The sequence below is a fragment of the Eptesicus fuscus genome, chromosome 21 (genome assembly GCF_027574615.1).
Source record: "Eptesicus fuscus isolate TK198812 chromosome 21, DD_ASM_mEF_20220401, whole genome shotgun sequence".
In the NCBI taxonomy this organism is placed as follows: Eukaryota; Metazoa; Chordata; class Mammalia; order Chiroptera; family Vespertilionidae; genus Eptesicus; species Eptesicus fuscus.
In genome coordinates this window covers 42,629,628-42,645,217 of record NC_072493.1, presented here as the reverse complement: position 1 = coordinate 42,645,217, position 15,590 = coordinate 42,629,628, and the positions used below count along the sequence as shown (strand labels likewise).

At 59.4% G+C, this 15,590-nt stretch overlaps 1 protein-coding gene across 1 annotated transcript in view; it reads right to left on the bottom strand.

Moving 5' to 3' along the window:
• Window positions 1-208: 208 nt before the first annotated feature.
• The window catches only part of SULT2B1 (sulfotransferase family 2B member 1), a 34,018-nt gene continuing 18,636 nt past the window's right edge, over window positions 209-15,590 (bottom strand). The window contains exons 2-7 of the mRNA XM_054710650.1: window positions 12,020-12,159; window positions 8,933-9,141; window positions 6,178-6,304; window positions 5,628-5,722; window positions 1,819-1,999; window positions 209-417 (exon numbers count right to left, since the gene is read on the bottom strand). Of these exons, the coding sequence (XP_054566625.1) occupies window positions 224-417; window positions 1,819-1,999; window positions 5,628-5,722; window positions 6,178-6,304; window positions 8,933-9,141; window positions 12,020-12,159 (946 nt within the window). The 3' untranslated portion in view covers window positions 209-223. The remainder of the gene's footprint in view (window positions 418-1,818; window positions 2,000-5,627; window positions 5,723-6,177; window positions 6,305-8,932; window positions 9,142-12,019; window positions 12,160-15,590) is intronic.

Sequence of the window (15,590 nt, the reverse complement as noted above, 5' to 3'; positions counted from 1 at the left end):
CAGCACCCTGACCCTGGGAAGTCAGGCGCCCAGCGCTATGGGGCTTCTGAGTCACCCACCGCGTCGGTGCGCCCGGTGGGGAAGAGGACCCGCCCTCGGGAGGCCCCGGTGCCGGTGAAGGGTCTCCGCCCGGCCTCGCGCGCCCCCTGCCGCCCGCCCGCGGCATGCCACCGCCATCGCACATCGAGGAGCCGGGGCAGGAGCGATGCGTTTATTCTCGGGGTCACGGATGCGGGTGCTCGGAGGCTTGGTCTGGGCTGGGGCTGGGTTCGGGGCTGGGGGCACGGTCCGGACTGGCAGCCTCGGGGTCCTCGTCCCAGGGGAAGGTCGGCATCCCCCGCATCTGCTCGCGGTAGACGCGGTCGAAGGCTTCGCTCTGCGCCACCGTGAAGTGGTTCTTCCAGTCTCCGCAGACCCCTGCGGGGAGGGAGGGCGTGCGAGTGAGCAGCGTCCGGAGCGTCGCCCCGACAGCCCGGCGCCCCCTTCCCCACCTCCTTTGCGCACCCGGTTCCCTAGGCCGGAAGCCCCGCCCCATCTCCACGCCGCCCCGTCCCCGCCCGCGGTTGCTGACTCACACCGGCCGCCTGGACCTGGCAGACCCTGGGCACCATTCTTGCCTCCTCCCTCCTTGGGGTCCCCCCCCTGCTCTGCTCATCCCGCCAGCAGACCCCTGACCTTCCGCCACTTCCCCCCGAACCCCTTTAGTCTCTGCCCAGAACATCCCCCGCCCCACCCCCACCCAGCGTTCTGCACACCTCGCTCAGCCCGGGCACCTCCTCTGCGACCTGTCACTGACCGGGCCGCTCCCCGCAGGGCGCCTGCAGCCCGGCTCTGCTCCCATCACGGCTGGCCCTGGGCTGCTTCCCCGCATCACGGCGCCACGCCCTGGGCCCAGGGTTTGCAGCCACCGAGCCCCAAGGGATCCCCAGCCTCAAGTTCCCTCCTTTCCTTTTTCTTAATCCTCACCCCAGGGAAGGTTAATTGATTTTTTGTTGTTGTTGCTAATCCTCACCCGAGGATATTTTTTCCATTGATTATTATTTTTTAAAATGTATTTTTATTGATTTCAGAGAGAAGGGAGAGGGAGAGGGAGAGAGAGAGAGAGAAACATCTATGATGGTGCCCTGGCTGGCTTGGCTCAGTGTTTAGAGCGTCGGCCTGCGGACTGAAGGGTCCCGGGTTCGATTCCAGCTAAGGGCACATGCCTGGGTTGCGGGCTCGATCCCCAGTGGGGGGCATGCAGGAGGCGGCCGACCAATGGTTCTCTCTCATCACTGATGTTTTCTCTCTCTCTCTCTCTCTCTCCCTTCCTCTCTGAAATCAATAAAGGAAAAAGAAAAAAAAAAAAGAAACATCTATGATGAGAGAGAATCATGGATCGGCGGCCTCCTACACGCTCCCCACTGGGGATTGAGCCTCAACCAGGCATGTGCCTCGACAGGAATCGAACTGTGCCCTCCTGGTTCGTAGGTCGACATTCAACCACTGAGCCACGCCAGTCGGGCAAGCCTCAGGTTTCTTACCGTGGTTCGGAGCTGGCCGTGGCCTTTTGTTCCCATATGCAGCTGGGGGTGGGGGCAGGCGGGGGGGGGGGGGTAGCCCTGGGGTGACAGGCACACCCCCAGCACCTGCTGTGTCCGCCCGTGCTAAGCCTGTGTGTGGAGTCCATCCTGGGCCCACGTGAGGCAGTGAAGGCATTCTGTTGGGAGCGCCCCAGGTCACAGTGGGGAAGCTGGAGCTCAGAGAGGTTCAGTAACACGCCCAAGCCACACAGCCGGGCCGGGGCCTGGGGAGCCAGGAACCCCGGAGGTCCCGTACCTTTCCGGAGGAAGGCACCGCGGCGCTGGTCCAGCAGGCTGGGGGGCAGCAGCGAGAAGTTGGACATGGTGTTGGCCTTCATGGCATCGAAGGCCGAGTGAGCCACGACGGAGCCCAGCGCCTCCTCGCCCAGCTGCCGGCCCAGGAACCGGCACACACGCTGCACGGAGCCGGGGAGGTCCTGGGGGCAGGAGAGAGGGGTCAGGCAGAAGGCAGGACGGGGTGGGGTGGGGAGAGGGAGGGAGGGGACCCAGGCAAGGAAGGAACACCAGACCCAGAATTTGGATGTCAGAGTCTCAGCCCAGACTTGTCTTTGCCTCAGTTTTCCCATGTCCAAGGGGTTGGGCTATGGGCTCTGAGGGGTTTTGCAGTTTTGGATTTGGGAGGGTGCTGTGGGTGGGAGGGAAGGGGTGAGACTGGGTCAGAGGTCACAGCAGGGGGTAGTCCAACACCTTATGTAGAATCATCCTCCTTCAGGTTAGAAATGGGGCGTCAGCCAGTCTGTGCCCCAAACCTGCTCCTCCCCCAGGTCCCCAGCCCAGAACAGCCCAGATTCACCCAGTCACACGGCCAGACTCCCAGCCGGGCCTCCCCCCTGCTCCCCTTCCCACCCACACCCCTGTCCTGTCAGTCATCAGCCCCTTCCCTCTGCCTGGACTCTCTCTGCCACGTCCCCGCCGTGTCCCCGTAGCCCCGGCACTGGTCAGGCCTGATTCTCTCCTGTGGACGCTTGTCCTGGCCTCCTCCCTGCCTCCCTGCCTCCTGTCCCCACACCCAGGCCCGAGCCTGCTCCCAGCCCCCCTGTGGCTCCCGAGGCCCTGAGACATTCCGTCCCAGGCCTGACTCCCAAGGACAGGCGCTCCCCACCCCCTCCTCCTGGGACTCACCGTCCCCTGCACTTCCCTCCCTGTGGCCCTGGGCGCGGGGCTGCCAGGCAAGCCCGGTGCCACCCTTCCCCCTGGCAGACCTCCCCTCCAGGTGCAGGGCAAGTCTCTCCTCCCCGTGACAATGACGGTTCAGGTCACGGTGGACTGAGCGCCTACTGTGTACCACGCTCTGGCCCAAGCCCCACCGGTACATCTGTGCCATCGTGCCGATGGCCTTGCAGAGAGGAGGCAGTATCCGGAACCAGTCCATGGAGGCCCAGAGAGGGGAAGACACGTGTCCAGGGTCACACAGCCAGGGGGGCGCTGAGATCTGGGTCCCCAGGGCCCGCAGTCCTCCCTCCAACTCGCTGCCTTCCTGGACCTGCCCTGACGGTCAGCCTTCCGGTCAGCTCCGCCGCCCGCCAGCCCCAGCCCCGACTTTCCAGGTCATTCCTGGTTTCATAACCACCCACCCCGTTTTCCTCTTGAACCACAGACTCGTCCCAGAAAGTCTAACATGTCGGCCGTTCCTCACACCCAGGGGCAGCCCAGGAGCTCTGTGGCCCAGTTTTGGGTTTGGAGAATAAAGCTGGATGGAGAAGAGGGGGAGGGTGATGCCGAAATCTTCTGGGGAGGGGGTGGGGGAGGAGAGTCTTCCCATCAATAGCAATTCACCGGGATGCGACAGAGATACAAGCCCTGGGGCCGCAGGGAGGAGCCCTGTGCCCGGACAGGTTCCGACCCCCTCCGGGTCATCAGCCCCATTTCCTCCTCTAAAACAGGGACAGCCCTCGCGGTGTGGCTCAGTGGACAGAGCGTTGGCCTGTGGACTGAAGGGTCCCGGGTTCGATTCCGGTCAAGGGCATGTGCCTGGGTTGCAGGCTCCATCCCTGGCCCTGGTTAGGGCACGTACAGGAGGCAACCTAATCGACGTGTCTCTCTCACATCAATGTTTCTCTCTCGGTCTCTCCCTCTCCCTCCCACTCTCTCTAGAAATCAATGGGAAAATATCGTCGGGTGAGGATTCAGACTAACAAACAAACAAACACCTGGGGTACTAACAATATTGGGGCGAACCACGTACAATTACCAAGTGCGCCGTTCTGTGTGGCTCGGTCCCGTGTGGCGCACCTCCTGCCCTTTGTGGGGGTCAAATGAGAGGCTCGTGTGCAGCGTTTGGTGCCCGGCCTGGGCCGTTACTGTTACTGCTAATCAGATGGGCCCTCGCTCGGGACCCAGCCGCCCTTACTTTACATGATGCTAGCGCTTCGGCTTCTGACCTGATTGGGTGGGGAGAGGGGGTGACAATATGCCAACAGCCCCGCGAGCTGGCGTTTCCCGCCACGTTAAGGATGAGCCCTCCGAGGCCCTGAGAGATTTTAGCGGCTTCCCTGGCACCGGCACCCAGGCTCCTCCCACAGGAAAGGGACTGACAGGCCCACCCGGCGTGGCTCCCCAGAGACTCTTAAACCAGGAGGTCACGGTCCACTTCCCGGTCAGGCTCGATCCCCAGTGTGGGGCGTGCAGGAGGCAGCCCGTCCATGATTCTCTCTCATTATTAATGTTTCTCTCTCTCTCTCTCTCCCTCTCCCTTCCTCTCTGTATTAAAAAAAAAAAAAAGTACCGACAGAAAGGAGAATACAAAACACACACAAAGTGAGGAGGCGAGAGGGGCAGATGGGGGACACCTGTGGTATTGTCAAGGATGAGAAACGCCAAGTGCACACACACACACACACACACACACACACACACGAAGGGAACATGTCAGGCTGGGAGTAAGGAAGCCTCCCAGGCTCCTGGGCTCTCAGGACAGACCTTCGCTCAGAACCTAGCACGGCTGGGCACGTTCACTGTGGATTGTTCCAGCGGGAAGCCCAGCGTCCTCCATAGGCACGCTGCATGGCCTCTTCTTCCAGGAAGCCCTCCCTGATTGCTCCAGCCCGAAGGCATCTCTCTCCCGGGTGCCTGTCCCAGGTTATGTCTGATGGGGTCCAGACAGGGTCCCCAGTCTAACTCCAAAGGGTGTTTCCGTTCACGGCTTCCCTCTTCCTTCCAGATCACAGCCACCAACGAAGCTCACTTTCCGTGCCACAGTTTCACACGATGTTGTTGATCCTATGGCCTCCCCTGCTCAGAAGCCACCTATGGCTCCCCACTGCTCAGGGGAAAGCCACAGTCCTCACTGTCTGCCTCATTTCCCACCTCACCCCTACTCACTCGGCTCTGGCCATGGGGCCTCCATCCAGACCTTGGAATAGACCAAGTGCACTCACGCTCACCCCAGGACCTTTGCACTGGCTGGTCCCTCTGCCCAGGACACTTTCCCCCGATTGTCCGTGGCCCCCCCTCCTCCTCTAGATGGTCGCTGTTGTCTTCTCTTGGGGGCCAACCCCTCCACTTTTTTTTTTTAAATGTATCGTTATTGATTTCAGAGAGGAAGGGAGAGGGAGAGAGAGAAACATTAATGACGAGAGAGAATCATTGATTGGCTGCCTCCTGCCCGCCCCCTACTGGGGATCAAGCCCACAACCCAGGCATGTGCCCTTGACTGGAATTGAACCTGGGACCCTTCAGTCCACAGGCCGACGCTCTATCCACTGAGCCAAACCGGCCAGGGCTCCACCTTCTTAAAATCCCGCCACTGACACAGCCCAGGCCCTCCTCTCCCGCCTGCCCTTTTCCAGCTCTCCTCCCCTCGCCCCTATTTTATCTATCTGTCCTGGTCCCTCTCCTGCTCGCGGCCACAGGGACCCGGTTCAGTTCACGGCTGTCGCCCAGTACCTGGTGCATCCACAGTGGAGGAGGCCTTAGGGGAGGGGAAGTGGGGGGCGAGAGGAAGGGAGAAGTGGGGGGCGAGAGGAAGGGAGAAGTGGGGGGTGCTGGGCCAGGTGGGGTGCGGGGCGGCACGGGGGAGGGGTGACGGGGGTGGGGGGGAGTCACCTCCTGCAGCTCCTCGTAGGTGATAAACAGGAAGTTCTCTTTGCCCTGCATCCGAATCCAGCCTTTAATGTGGTCGAACCAGGAGCCGAACTGCACTGCGGGCAGAGGGGCGGAGGGGTGAGGGCCAGGCAGCGGGGCCTCCGCGGGTGCTCATAGGGGCCTGGCTAGCCCCACTTGGCCCAGGCCTGGCCCCTCGGAGCTGGATGTCCCTCCCCATCCCCTCCACCTGATGCCCCGTGTCCCTCTGTCTCCCTGTCTCTCTGTCTGCCTGTGTCCCTCTGTCTCTCTCTGTCTCTGGCGCAGTCCCTGGACCTCGGTCTCTCTGGCTCTCTCCCTGCTGTTCCTGTTTCTGTCGGCGCCTCTGGTTCTCTCTCCGTCTCCTGGTCTCCTCGCGCCCTCTGTCTCTCTCACGCTCCGTTCCTCGTGGTGTCCTGCCTCCATGGCTCCTAACGACCTGTACCTCTGCCTCTCTCTCTCTGTCATCCCTCCTCTGTCCCTCTTCCCCTCTGGGCCACAAGGGGCTCCCCCTGCCCCCCCTTCCCGTCCTCACCTTCGCCTTTGAGGAAGTTCTGCAGGAACTGGTCAGGGGTGCCGGGGTCCTTCAGCTGCCCCGCGATCTTGGAGTAATGATAGAGCGACACGGCCACGTCCCGGGGGTTCCGGCCCATGTAGATCACCTGCATGTGGAGTTAGGAGAGGGGAGAAGGCGCCCGTCACGGCCAGCACCCCGGCCCTGAGGCTGTGCTTTGAGCTCCTTTCCTGGCCCTGCAGCAGGAAGGACTCAGGGTAGACTGCTCAGGGGACTTCCCAGCTTATGTAGCTCAGATCCTTTCACCTCGTCCCAGAGAGCGGGAAGGGCTCCCTCCAACCACATGCTGGGAGGAGGGGGGGCTGTTTCCGGGTCAGGAGGAGGACGGCTTGGCTTCAGGGAACGCAGAGTGGAGGAGAAAGGCAGGGAGTTCAGGATGGGGGAGATCAGGGTGAGGCGTGTGGGCCAAAGAGAAGGGACGCTGCCCCTCCTTCCTGTCCCCACAGCCGAGGCCCCAGCCTCATCCTTTCCTGCCTGGACCTCCGCCCCCGCCTCCTCCCTGGCCTCCCGGCCTCCACACAGCCGCAGGGGGTCTTTCTTCACCCAGCGAGGACCCGGCCCTCCTGGATTCCCAGCGCCCCAGGATAGAGTCCCAGCCACGGGGCCTGGCATTCGAGGCCCCAATTACCTGGCTCCAATCTGTTTAGCAGGTTTATATTCTACTAGAGGCCCAGTGCACGGCATTCGTACATGGGGGGGGGGGGTTGTCCCTCAGCCCGGCCTGCACCCTCTAGCAGGAGGACATCCCCTGAGGGGTCCTCAGTGCTGCTGCGGAGGCGGGAGAGGCTCCCCCCACCGCCGCTGCGCTCACCAGCCATGAGCCCGGCTTCTGGCTGAGTGGCGCTCCCCCTGTGGGAGCGCACTGACCACCAGGGGGCAGCTCCTGCATTGAGCGTCTGCCCCCTGGTGGTCAGTGTGCGTCATAGCGACTGGTCGTTCCGCTGTTCGGTCGATTTGCACATTAGGGTTTTATTAGATAGGATAAACATCCCCCCTCCAGTCCCATCAGACATGTCCTTCCCTGTCAACTGTCTCTATTCCCAAGACCAAGGTCAGCCACATGGTGGTCAGCCACGTATATGTGACCAACCTCCAACAAAAACCCCTGCCCGGCCGGCGTGGCCCAGTGGTTGAGCATTGACCTATGAACCAGGAGGTCACAGTTCGATTCCCAGTCAGGGCACATGCCCCGGTGGCGGGCTCGATCCCCAGTGTGGGGCGTGCAGGAGGCAGCCGATCGATGATTCTCTCTCGTTATTAATGTTCCTATCTCTCTTCCTCTCCCTACCTCTCTGAAATCAATAAAAATCTATTAAAAAACAACAACAACAACAAAAACCCTGGGCACCATGGCTCGCGTGAGCGTCCGTGGGGGCGACGCTCCGTGCTTGCTGTCACACATCATCGCGAAGGGACTGAGTGCTGTTCATGCCCGGCCACAGGGAGAGACCACGGAAGCTGGCGCCACGTCTCTGCCCGCCCCACGCGCCTCCACCCTTTCAGGCTAACAGTGACTGTGAGTCTACCAGCTTCGCCAGCCTCTGAGTCCCTCTAGTGAATCAGGGAGCCTGAGGGGGCCCTGGGGACCCCCGGATTGCAGTCCCCATCTTGTCTCTATCTGCATTACTCGTCTGTCTGTCTGTCTGTCTATCTATCTATCTATCTATCTATCTATCATCTACCTACCTATCTACCTATTTATTTTCTACAAATTGCTAAAATCTGTGTCCAGCCCAGATCTCTCCTGTCAAACCCAGATTCATCTATCTCACTGCCCGCTGGCAACCTCCACCTGGACGTCGATGGGCCCCAGCAGAGCCCCCAACATCCTCCTCCCCCCCCCCGCCCTGCCCCCAACCTCTGCTCCCTGCCCGCCCCGTCTCAGTTGATGACAGCCCCATCCTCCCACTTCCTGAAGCTGAACGCCCTGGAGACACCCTTGACTCATGTTGCTCTCACACCCACATCCAATCTGTCAGCATAGCGTCCTGGTTCCACCTTAGAAATACAGCCTTTTTGCTTCACCGCCCTGGCCACCACCCCGCTGCCTCCCCGGGCACCTCCCACCTGGACTCGCCCGCAGTCGCCTCCTCCCAGCTTCAGCCGCCTTCGCGGCGGGCTGTTCCCCACCTCGCCGCCAGAGGGCGCCAGTGAACACCGGAGTCGGCGCCCGGCGGGCTCAGCCTTCCCGGCTCCTGTCTGGCTCCCGGTAAAGCCACAGCCAAGGCGGCCCTGCGCATTTTGGCCCGGTTACCTCCCTGACCTCGTTTCCACTCCTCCCCCCACCCTCGCTCACTTGGTTCCGGCCACACAGGCCTCCCTGCTGGTCTTCAGACACATCACTCCCACCAGAGGGACTCTCCCCGCTGCCTTCTTCCTTCGGCTCCCAGGTCTTCACTCAAAAGGGCCATTCTCACTGGGGACACCCTGACCACCCTCCTTATAACCGCAACCCCCACTCTAACTCTAACCCTCACCCTCTGCTCCGCGATGTGAATTTTTCCATCTTGGACCTATTCACGATTTTTCCTTTTTCGGTCCATCTGTTCTCTGCCTGTCTGTCTCCCTTTGGAATGTGGACTCGCATTTATTTTTATTTTTTTTACTGCTGTTCTAGGTCAGGGCCAGGACGTAGTAGGTGCTCGATAACTATGTGCCAACCTCATCCGTCAGCTATGCCCCCGCCCCCGGCCTCCCTCCTCTCCCCCGCCTGCACCTTGGCCTTGGAGTTGAAGAAGGCCTTTGTGAAGAGCTGGATGGGGAGGTGGGAGCTCATGAGGCGGGGGCTGGACTGGTCCGAGAGGCTGAAGGCTCCCATGATGGTCTCGCACCAGGGCGCCCGCTTCCAGATGGGCACCGAGCGGATCCAGGAGGGGTCCCCGTCCTTGAGGATTAAGCTGAGGATCTCGATCATCCAGTTGGTGCCTGGCGGGAGCAAGTGGGCCAATGAGTGGGAGGTGGGGACGGGTGACGAGGGGGCGGGATGGGGTTTAGCACGGCTCCCGGCTCCCTTTACTGCACAAATGGCTGCGGGTTTCCTCACAGCCAGCGGGAGCCAGGCGGAGTTGGCTATCTTTATTTTCAGAGCAGGAAACAGCTCAAGGAAATAAGGCCGCTGGCCCAGGTGGCGGAGCCTGGCGAGCCCTCCATCCAACCCCGTTTCGCTTTCCTACGGGGACTGTGACCGACCACGCAGCCTCCCCTGCAGCTGTGCGGGGCCACGTGACTGAGCTCCAGCCAAGGACATGCAGGTGGCAGTGATGTGCGGCCCGTTCCAGGCCTGGCCCATAAAAACCTCCCACGTGACTCTCTCTTCTCCACCCCCCCCACCCCCCCCCCCCCCGCTGCTGGCTGGATGCAGAGATGCCAGTGGAAACTGAGGCTCCCAAGGATGGCAGAGCCACAGCCCGAAGGAGCCAGGCCACTGGGTTACCCCCCCCCCCCCCGCACGCACACGCACACGCACACACACACTTCCCTCCCTGTGTCCTGGACCGGCTGGCGTTTGCAGGATGAGAAATAAACGTGTTGGGCCCAGGTTCTGGGGTGTATGTATTAGGGCCGAAGGACTCGCTAATACATGGTGGCGGGGGGTGGGGGGTGGGGGGACCTGGAATTGAATCCAGGCATCGACTTTAAAAAAAACCTCAGCTCTTTTCACTGCCCCTTCTTGGGAGTAACCCCCAGATTGCGTGGGGGAGGGGGCCACGAATGACATGCAGGAGGAAGAGACCGCATCAGGGATCCAGTTCACAGGCGTGGATTCTGGGAGACTCCAGGCACGTCCGACCAGAAGTAGTGATGGTGATGATGATGTTAGCAACCACCTCTTGTTAGTGTTATGTTGCCTTGGGTTCTAACAAGCACCCTGGGCCGGTTCTCCGCGCCCTGCCTCTCGGCTCAGATCCCTTCTCCGTTGCCCTGCGCTGAGATACTGGGGCTGACCCCCGCCCCGCCTCCGCCCGCCCCGCAAACATTTCTCCTTTGCCCGCCAGCGCAATGTCAAGATCCGTCAGTAGAGGGCGCTGGAGGAACCCTGCAGACAGAGGAGGGGTTTCTCCTCCGGGTTTTCTTTCTTTTTTTTTTTTTTTCCTCCGGGTTTTCATAGGCGCCTCCCGGGGGATTGACAGAGGCCTGAGCTGCCAGGGACCCGGGGACACTCACTGCCCGACCCTCGACCCCCGCCCGCCACCCCTCACCCCGCGCCCAGCAGCTTTCCCCGGCGGCTCTGCTCCAGCCCTAGAGGACTGCCTGCCCCGTGCATTCACTCTCCTGTCTCCGTCGGGGTTCTCTTCACCCCTGGGAGGTGTCACCCCGTTGCCAGTGAAGAATTCCTTTTTTGTGGGTGTGTGGGAATACACAGAACGTGAAGGTGGCCCATGCACCCATTTGAAGGGTACAGTTCGGGGGCATTAAGTACACGCACGGTGTGTGCCAACACCGCCCCCAGCAGCTCCGGCACAGCCCGCTGTTTGGGGGACAGGTCGCTACCGTGTGGACGGAGGGACGTGTGCTTGTATCCGCCGCCGTTGCCAACGCACAGCCCTTGGACCAAGCAATTCCGTATCTTGGAGTTGATTCCACGTAATAAAAAAATACTTGTGCAGCCCTAACCGGTTTGGCTCAGTGGATAGAGCGTCGGCCTGCGGACTGAAGGGTCCCAGGTTCGATTCCGGTCAAGGGCATGTACCTTGGTTGCGGGCACATCCCCAGTAGGGGGGTGTGCAGGAGGCAGCTGATGGATGTTTCTCTCTCATCGATGTTACTAACTCTCTATCCCTCTCCCTTCCTCTCTGTAAAAAATCAATAAAATATATTAAAAAATACTTGTGCAAAGGTGTACGCATGCACGTGATGTATGTGCCAGGAGGGGAATCGTGCATAAAGTTCACACTGTGGCCCCAGCCGGTTTGGCTCAGTGGACAGAGCTTCGGCCTTCGGATGGAAGGGTCCCGGGTTTGATTCCCGTCAGGGCACATACCCGGGTTGCAGGTTCGATCCCCCAGTAGGGGGCGTGCAGGAGGCAGCCGATCAATGATTCTCTCTCATCATGGATGTTTCTATCTCGCCCTCTCCCTTCCTCTCTGGAATCAATAAAAAAATATTTTTTAAAAAAGCTTACATTGTGCTACAGGCAAAGGATTGGAAGGTGGTAAGTACTCGTCAGCGAGGAGCTGGTGGAGGCGGACCAGGCCAGCGTGGCGCTGAGTGAGAGAGGCGGTCACAGAGGCCACGCGGTGTACGATTCCGATGATTTGAAATGTCCAGAGCAGGCGATCCCAGGCAAGAAGCAGATTAATGATTGCCAGGGGCTTGGGGGCAGGAATGTGGGGCTGGGAGGTGATGGCTAGAGGGTACCGGTGTCCTGTTGGGGTGATGGACATGTTCTAAAATTCATTGTGGTGATGGGTGCCCAGCTGTGAATACACGACAGCCATAGAACTGCACTTTGAAACGGGTGAACTGGCCCGGCGGGCGTGGCTCAGTGGTTGAGCATCGACCTGTGAAGCAGGGGGTCACGGTTTGATTCCCGGTCAGGGCACAGGCCCGGGTTGTGGGCTCGATCCCCCACTAGGGGGCGTGCAGGAGGCAGCCGATCAGTGATTCTCTCTCATCATCGATGTTTCTCTCTCCCTCCCTCTCCCTTCCTCTGAAATCAATAAACATATTTTAAAATGGGTGAATGGATGGTGTGAATTGTATCTCAAAGCTGTTCCCCAAAACAACCCTCGCAGAGCTCCATGCCAAAGGGCGAATGTCATATTTTGAACATTTTCACAAATATCTCGGGAAAAAGAGGTACCTGACTTGGGGTAGGTGACGATGAAGATGTCGTCGTCCTGCACCTCGGCGTTCTCCGTGATGCTGATGCTCTCGGGGGAGTAGATGCCCACGGGGAAGGGGATGCCCTTGTACCGGAAGTACTCGCCCGACAGCTTCTGGCTGTAGGAGAGGGGGAGACGCCGTGAGAAGGGGGAGCAGGGGAGGTCAGAGGTCGCCGGGAGGGTGCAGGGCCCGGGGCCTGCCTGGTGTCCAGCTTCACAGCCCAGGTCACCGGGACACACGTGGCGGAAAGCGGCGGAGGACTCTCAGGGGCGGAGCCAGGCCAGCGGGGGGGCTGGTGAGGGGCACCCCCTTCCTGGTGGAGCCGTGGCGAGGAGCGTTCTCTGCGCCGCATTTTGGCATCTGCCCAGCGCCCATGTTGGGCTGAAACCCCGCAACCACCCTGTGAGGGTGATGATCAGTGCCCTCATTTTAACGGTGAAGAGAGGGGCACAGAGAGGGTGAGTGACTTGCCCACAGCCGCACAGCACAGCTGGCGGGACGTGGAGCACCCCCCAGGCGCACAGTGGGGCTAAGTGCTCCCCAAACACTCACTCTCCACCCAGCTCTCAAGGAAGAGGCCACGTCACCACCGCGGTTCCCCGATGGGGCTCCCCAATGCGGCAACGGAGGCCCGAGGAGTCAGGCGCCCCGCCCACTCCGGCCAGGCCACCGCGGCAGAGCCCACCTGCCAGGCCACAGGTCCAGCCACTGAGCAGCTGAAACAGTATTAAAAAAAAAAAAAAAAAGCCCTAGCCGGTTTGGTTCAGTGGATAGAGTGTCAGCCTGCGGACTGAAGGGTCCCGGGTTCGATTCCCGTCAAGGGCATGTACCTTGGTTGCGGGCACATCCCCAGTAGGAGGCGTGCAGGAGGCAGCTGATCGATGTTTCTCTCTCGTCAATGTTTCTAACTCTCTATCCCTCACCCTTCCTCTCTGTAAAAAAATAAATAAAATGTATTTTTTCTTTAAAAGAAAACTATGTTTTTATTGGTTTCAGAGAGGAAGGAAGAGAAAAAGAGATAGAAACATCAATGATGACAGAATCATTGATCAGCTGCCTCCTGCCTGCCCCCCAACTGGGGATCAAGCTCACAACCCAGGCATGTGCCCTGACCAGGAATCGAACCGTGACCTCCTGGTTCATAGGTCGCCGCTCAACCACTGAGCCACACCGCCGAACCCCTCACTCCAGCTGCCCTCCCAAACCACGGAAGTGGAACTGCCCAAAGGGAGATGTTTGAAGAGCTGCCTGCTCATCTGCTGCCTCTTTCTATCACAGCGCCCGCCCCCCCCCCCCCGCCCCCCGCCCCCCGTGTGTGGTGTGGGGGAGGGACAGGGTCGGGGACCTGACTGGGGTGAAGCTGCGTGGGGGACACACTTCGCCGGGCGCCTGTGGGATGTTGATGAATTCACAGTCACGTCTGTGTGCGGTGCAGCGAGCCTGCCGGGAGCGGGCCCTGGGCGTGATGACCCCGGGCCTGGGGATTAGGGTGTCACGCGTTCCAGGGCGCCGGGCAGCCGAATACCCTGAGGAGGAGACGAGGGATCCCGGCATGCCAACCGGCAGCCGGCGTGTGATGGGCCTGGACTGTGTGGAGTGCGGCTCAGCTTTCGAGAGGAAGCAAGTTGCTGTAGTTTAGTCTTTTCACATTCGGAATAGCCATTCCCTCTACCTGAGGGCCTTGTCACCTATAGTGATTCTTTTTCTTTAAAAAAAATTTTTTTTATTGATTTCAGAGAGGAAGGGAGAGGGAGAGATGGAAACATCAATGATGAGAGAGAATCACTGATTGGCTGCCTCCTGCACTCCCCACACTGGAGATCGAGCCCGCAAGCTGAGCATGTGCCCTGACCGGGAATCGGACCATGACCTCCTGGTTCATAGGTTGATGCTCAACCACTGAGCCACGCTGGCCGGGCTGGTTCTTTTTCTTTTTCAATATATTTTTATTGATTTCAGAGAGGAAGGGAGAGGGAGATAGAAACATCAATGATGAGAGAGAATCATTGATTGGTTGCCTCCTGCACGCCCCCTTCTGGGGATCGAGCCCACAATCCGGGCATGTGCCCTTGACCGGAATCGAACCCGGGACCCTTCAGTCCACAGGCCGATGCTCTATTCACTGAGCCAAACCGGCTAGGACATGGGCTGGTTCTTTTTCTTAAGGAGAACCCTCTCAAAAGGATGTAAGTTTCAGCCCCCCAACCCCCCAAACCCAGATCTGCCGGGTCTTAGCTGCCACACTGCATGCCTGTCCATTTGTCTTTATAGGACACTTAGGACAATACATTGAATTAGGGGGAGGGGATTGTAAGTAGGTTATATCATCTGTGGATTTATTTCAAGTTGTGGAAGAGAATGTTTCAAACCTTCTGTTATATAAGGAGGACTGGAGTTCACCGCACAGAAAAAAGCTCAGAAAGATGCCCTGGCCAGTGTGGCTCAGCTGGTAGGAGCATCGTCCCGTGCACCAAGAGGTTGCAGGTTCGATTCCTGGTCAGGGCACATGCCTGGGCTTTGGGTTCGATTCCCGGTTGGTGCACATGGGAGGCAACCAATCGATGTTTCTTTATATATATATATCCCTGTCCTTTCCTCTCTCTCTAAAGATCAATAAAAACAAAAAATAGCCCAGCCGGTCTGGCTCGGTGCATCGACCTATGAACCAGGAGGTCACGGTTCGATTCCCGGTCAGGGCACATGCCCTGGGTTGCGGGCTCGATCTCCAGTGTGGGCCATGCAGGAGGCAGCCGATCAATGACTCTCTTTCGTCATGGATGTTTCTCTCTCTCTCTCTCCCGTTGTCTCTGAAATCAATAAAAATATATTCAAAAAACAAACAAAAAACCTCGAAACATAATGTTGAACGAAAAATGAGGGACACGAGAGCATCCAGAGCATCTGTCCAATGATGGGAAGTTCAAAGCCAGGAGAAAGGGGCCATGGTGTTAGAAGGCGGACGGCGGTGACCCTGGGAGGCCTGGGTGATTGTGGGGAGAGGCAGATGGGGGCTGGTTATATGTTGTGCCCACTTTGCAAAATTCATTGAGCCATTGCACGGCACTCATGTGCGTTTAACTTTAACAAAACACTCACTGAATGAATGAATGAATAAAGCATTAAAGTCTTCCCATGAAAACAACTGTTTTTAATAAAAAGGAGGCCAGGTGTTGGGCCCAGTGAGGTTGGAGACCCAGTGGCTTGCAGAGGCCTTCTCTGTTAGTTCCTCCTTGTCTGCCCGGTGGACAGATGAGGAGACTGAGGCCACTGAGGGATGCGACCTGCCCAGCAAGCTCCGGTGTCTTTCCTGAAGGCCTCCCTCCCCGGCTGCGGAGCTCTGTGGGATGGGGGTGTCTCCGAGGCCTGGCATCAGGGTCAGGATGGAGCAGGACAAAGCTAGAGAACTGTGCCCTCTGCCTGGGGTCCCAGGAGGGCTCGGGGAGCCTGGTGTGGCTCAGCCCAGCCATCCAGGGTTCCCAGAGGGCAGGGTCCGAGGGGGGCTGTTCAGGAAGCTGGCCTGGGGTCTGTGGTCTGCCAGTGAAGGCCCC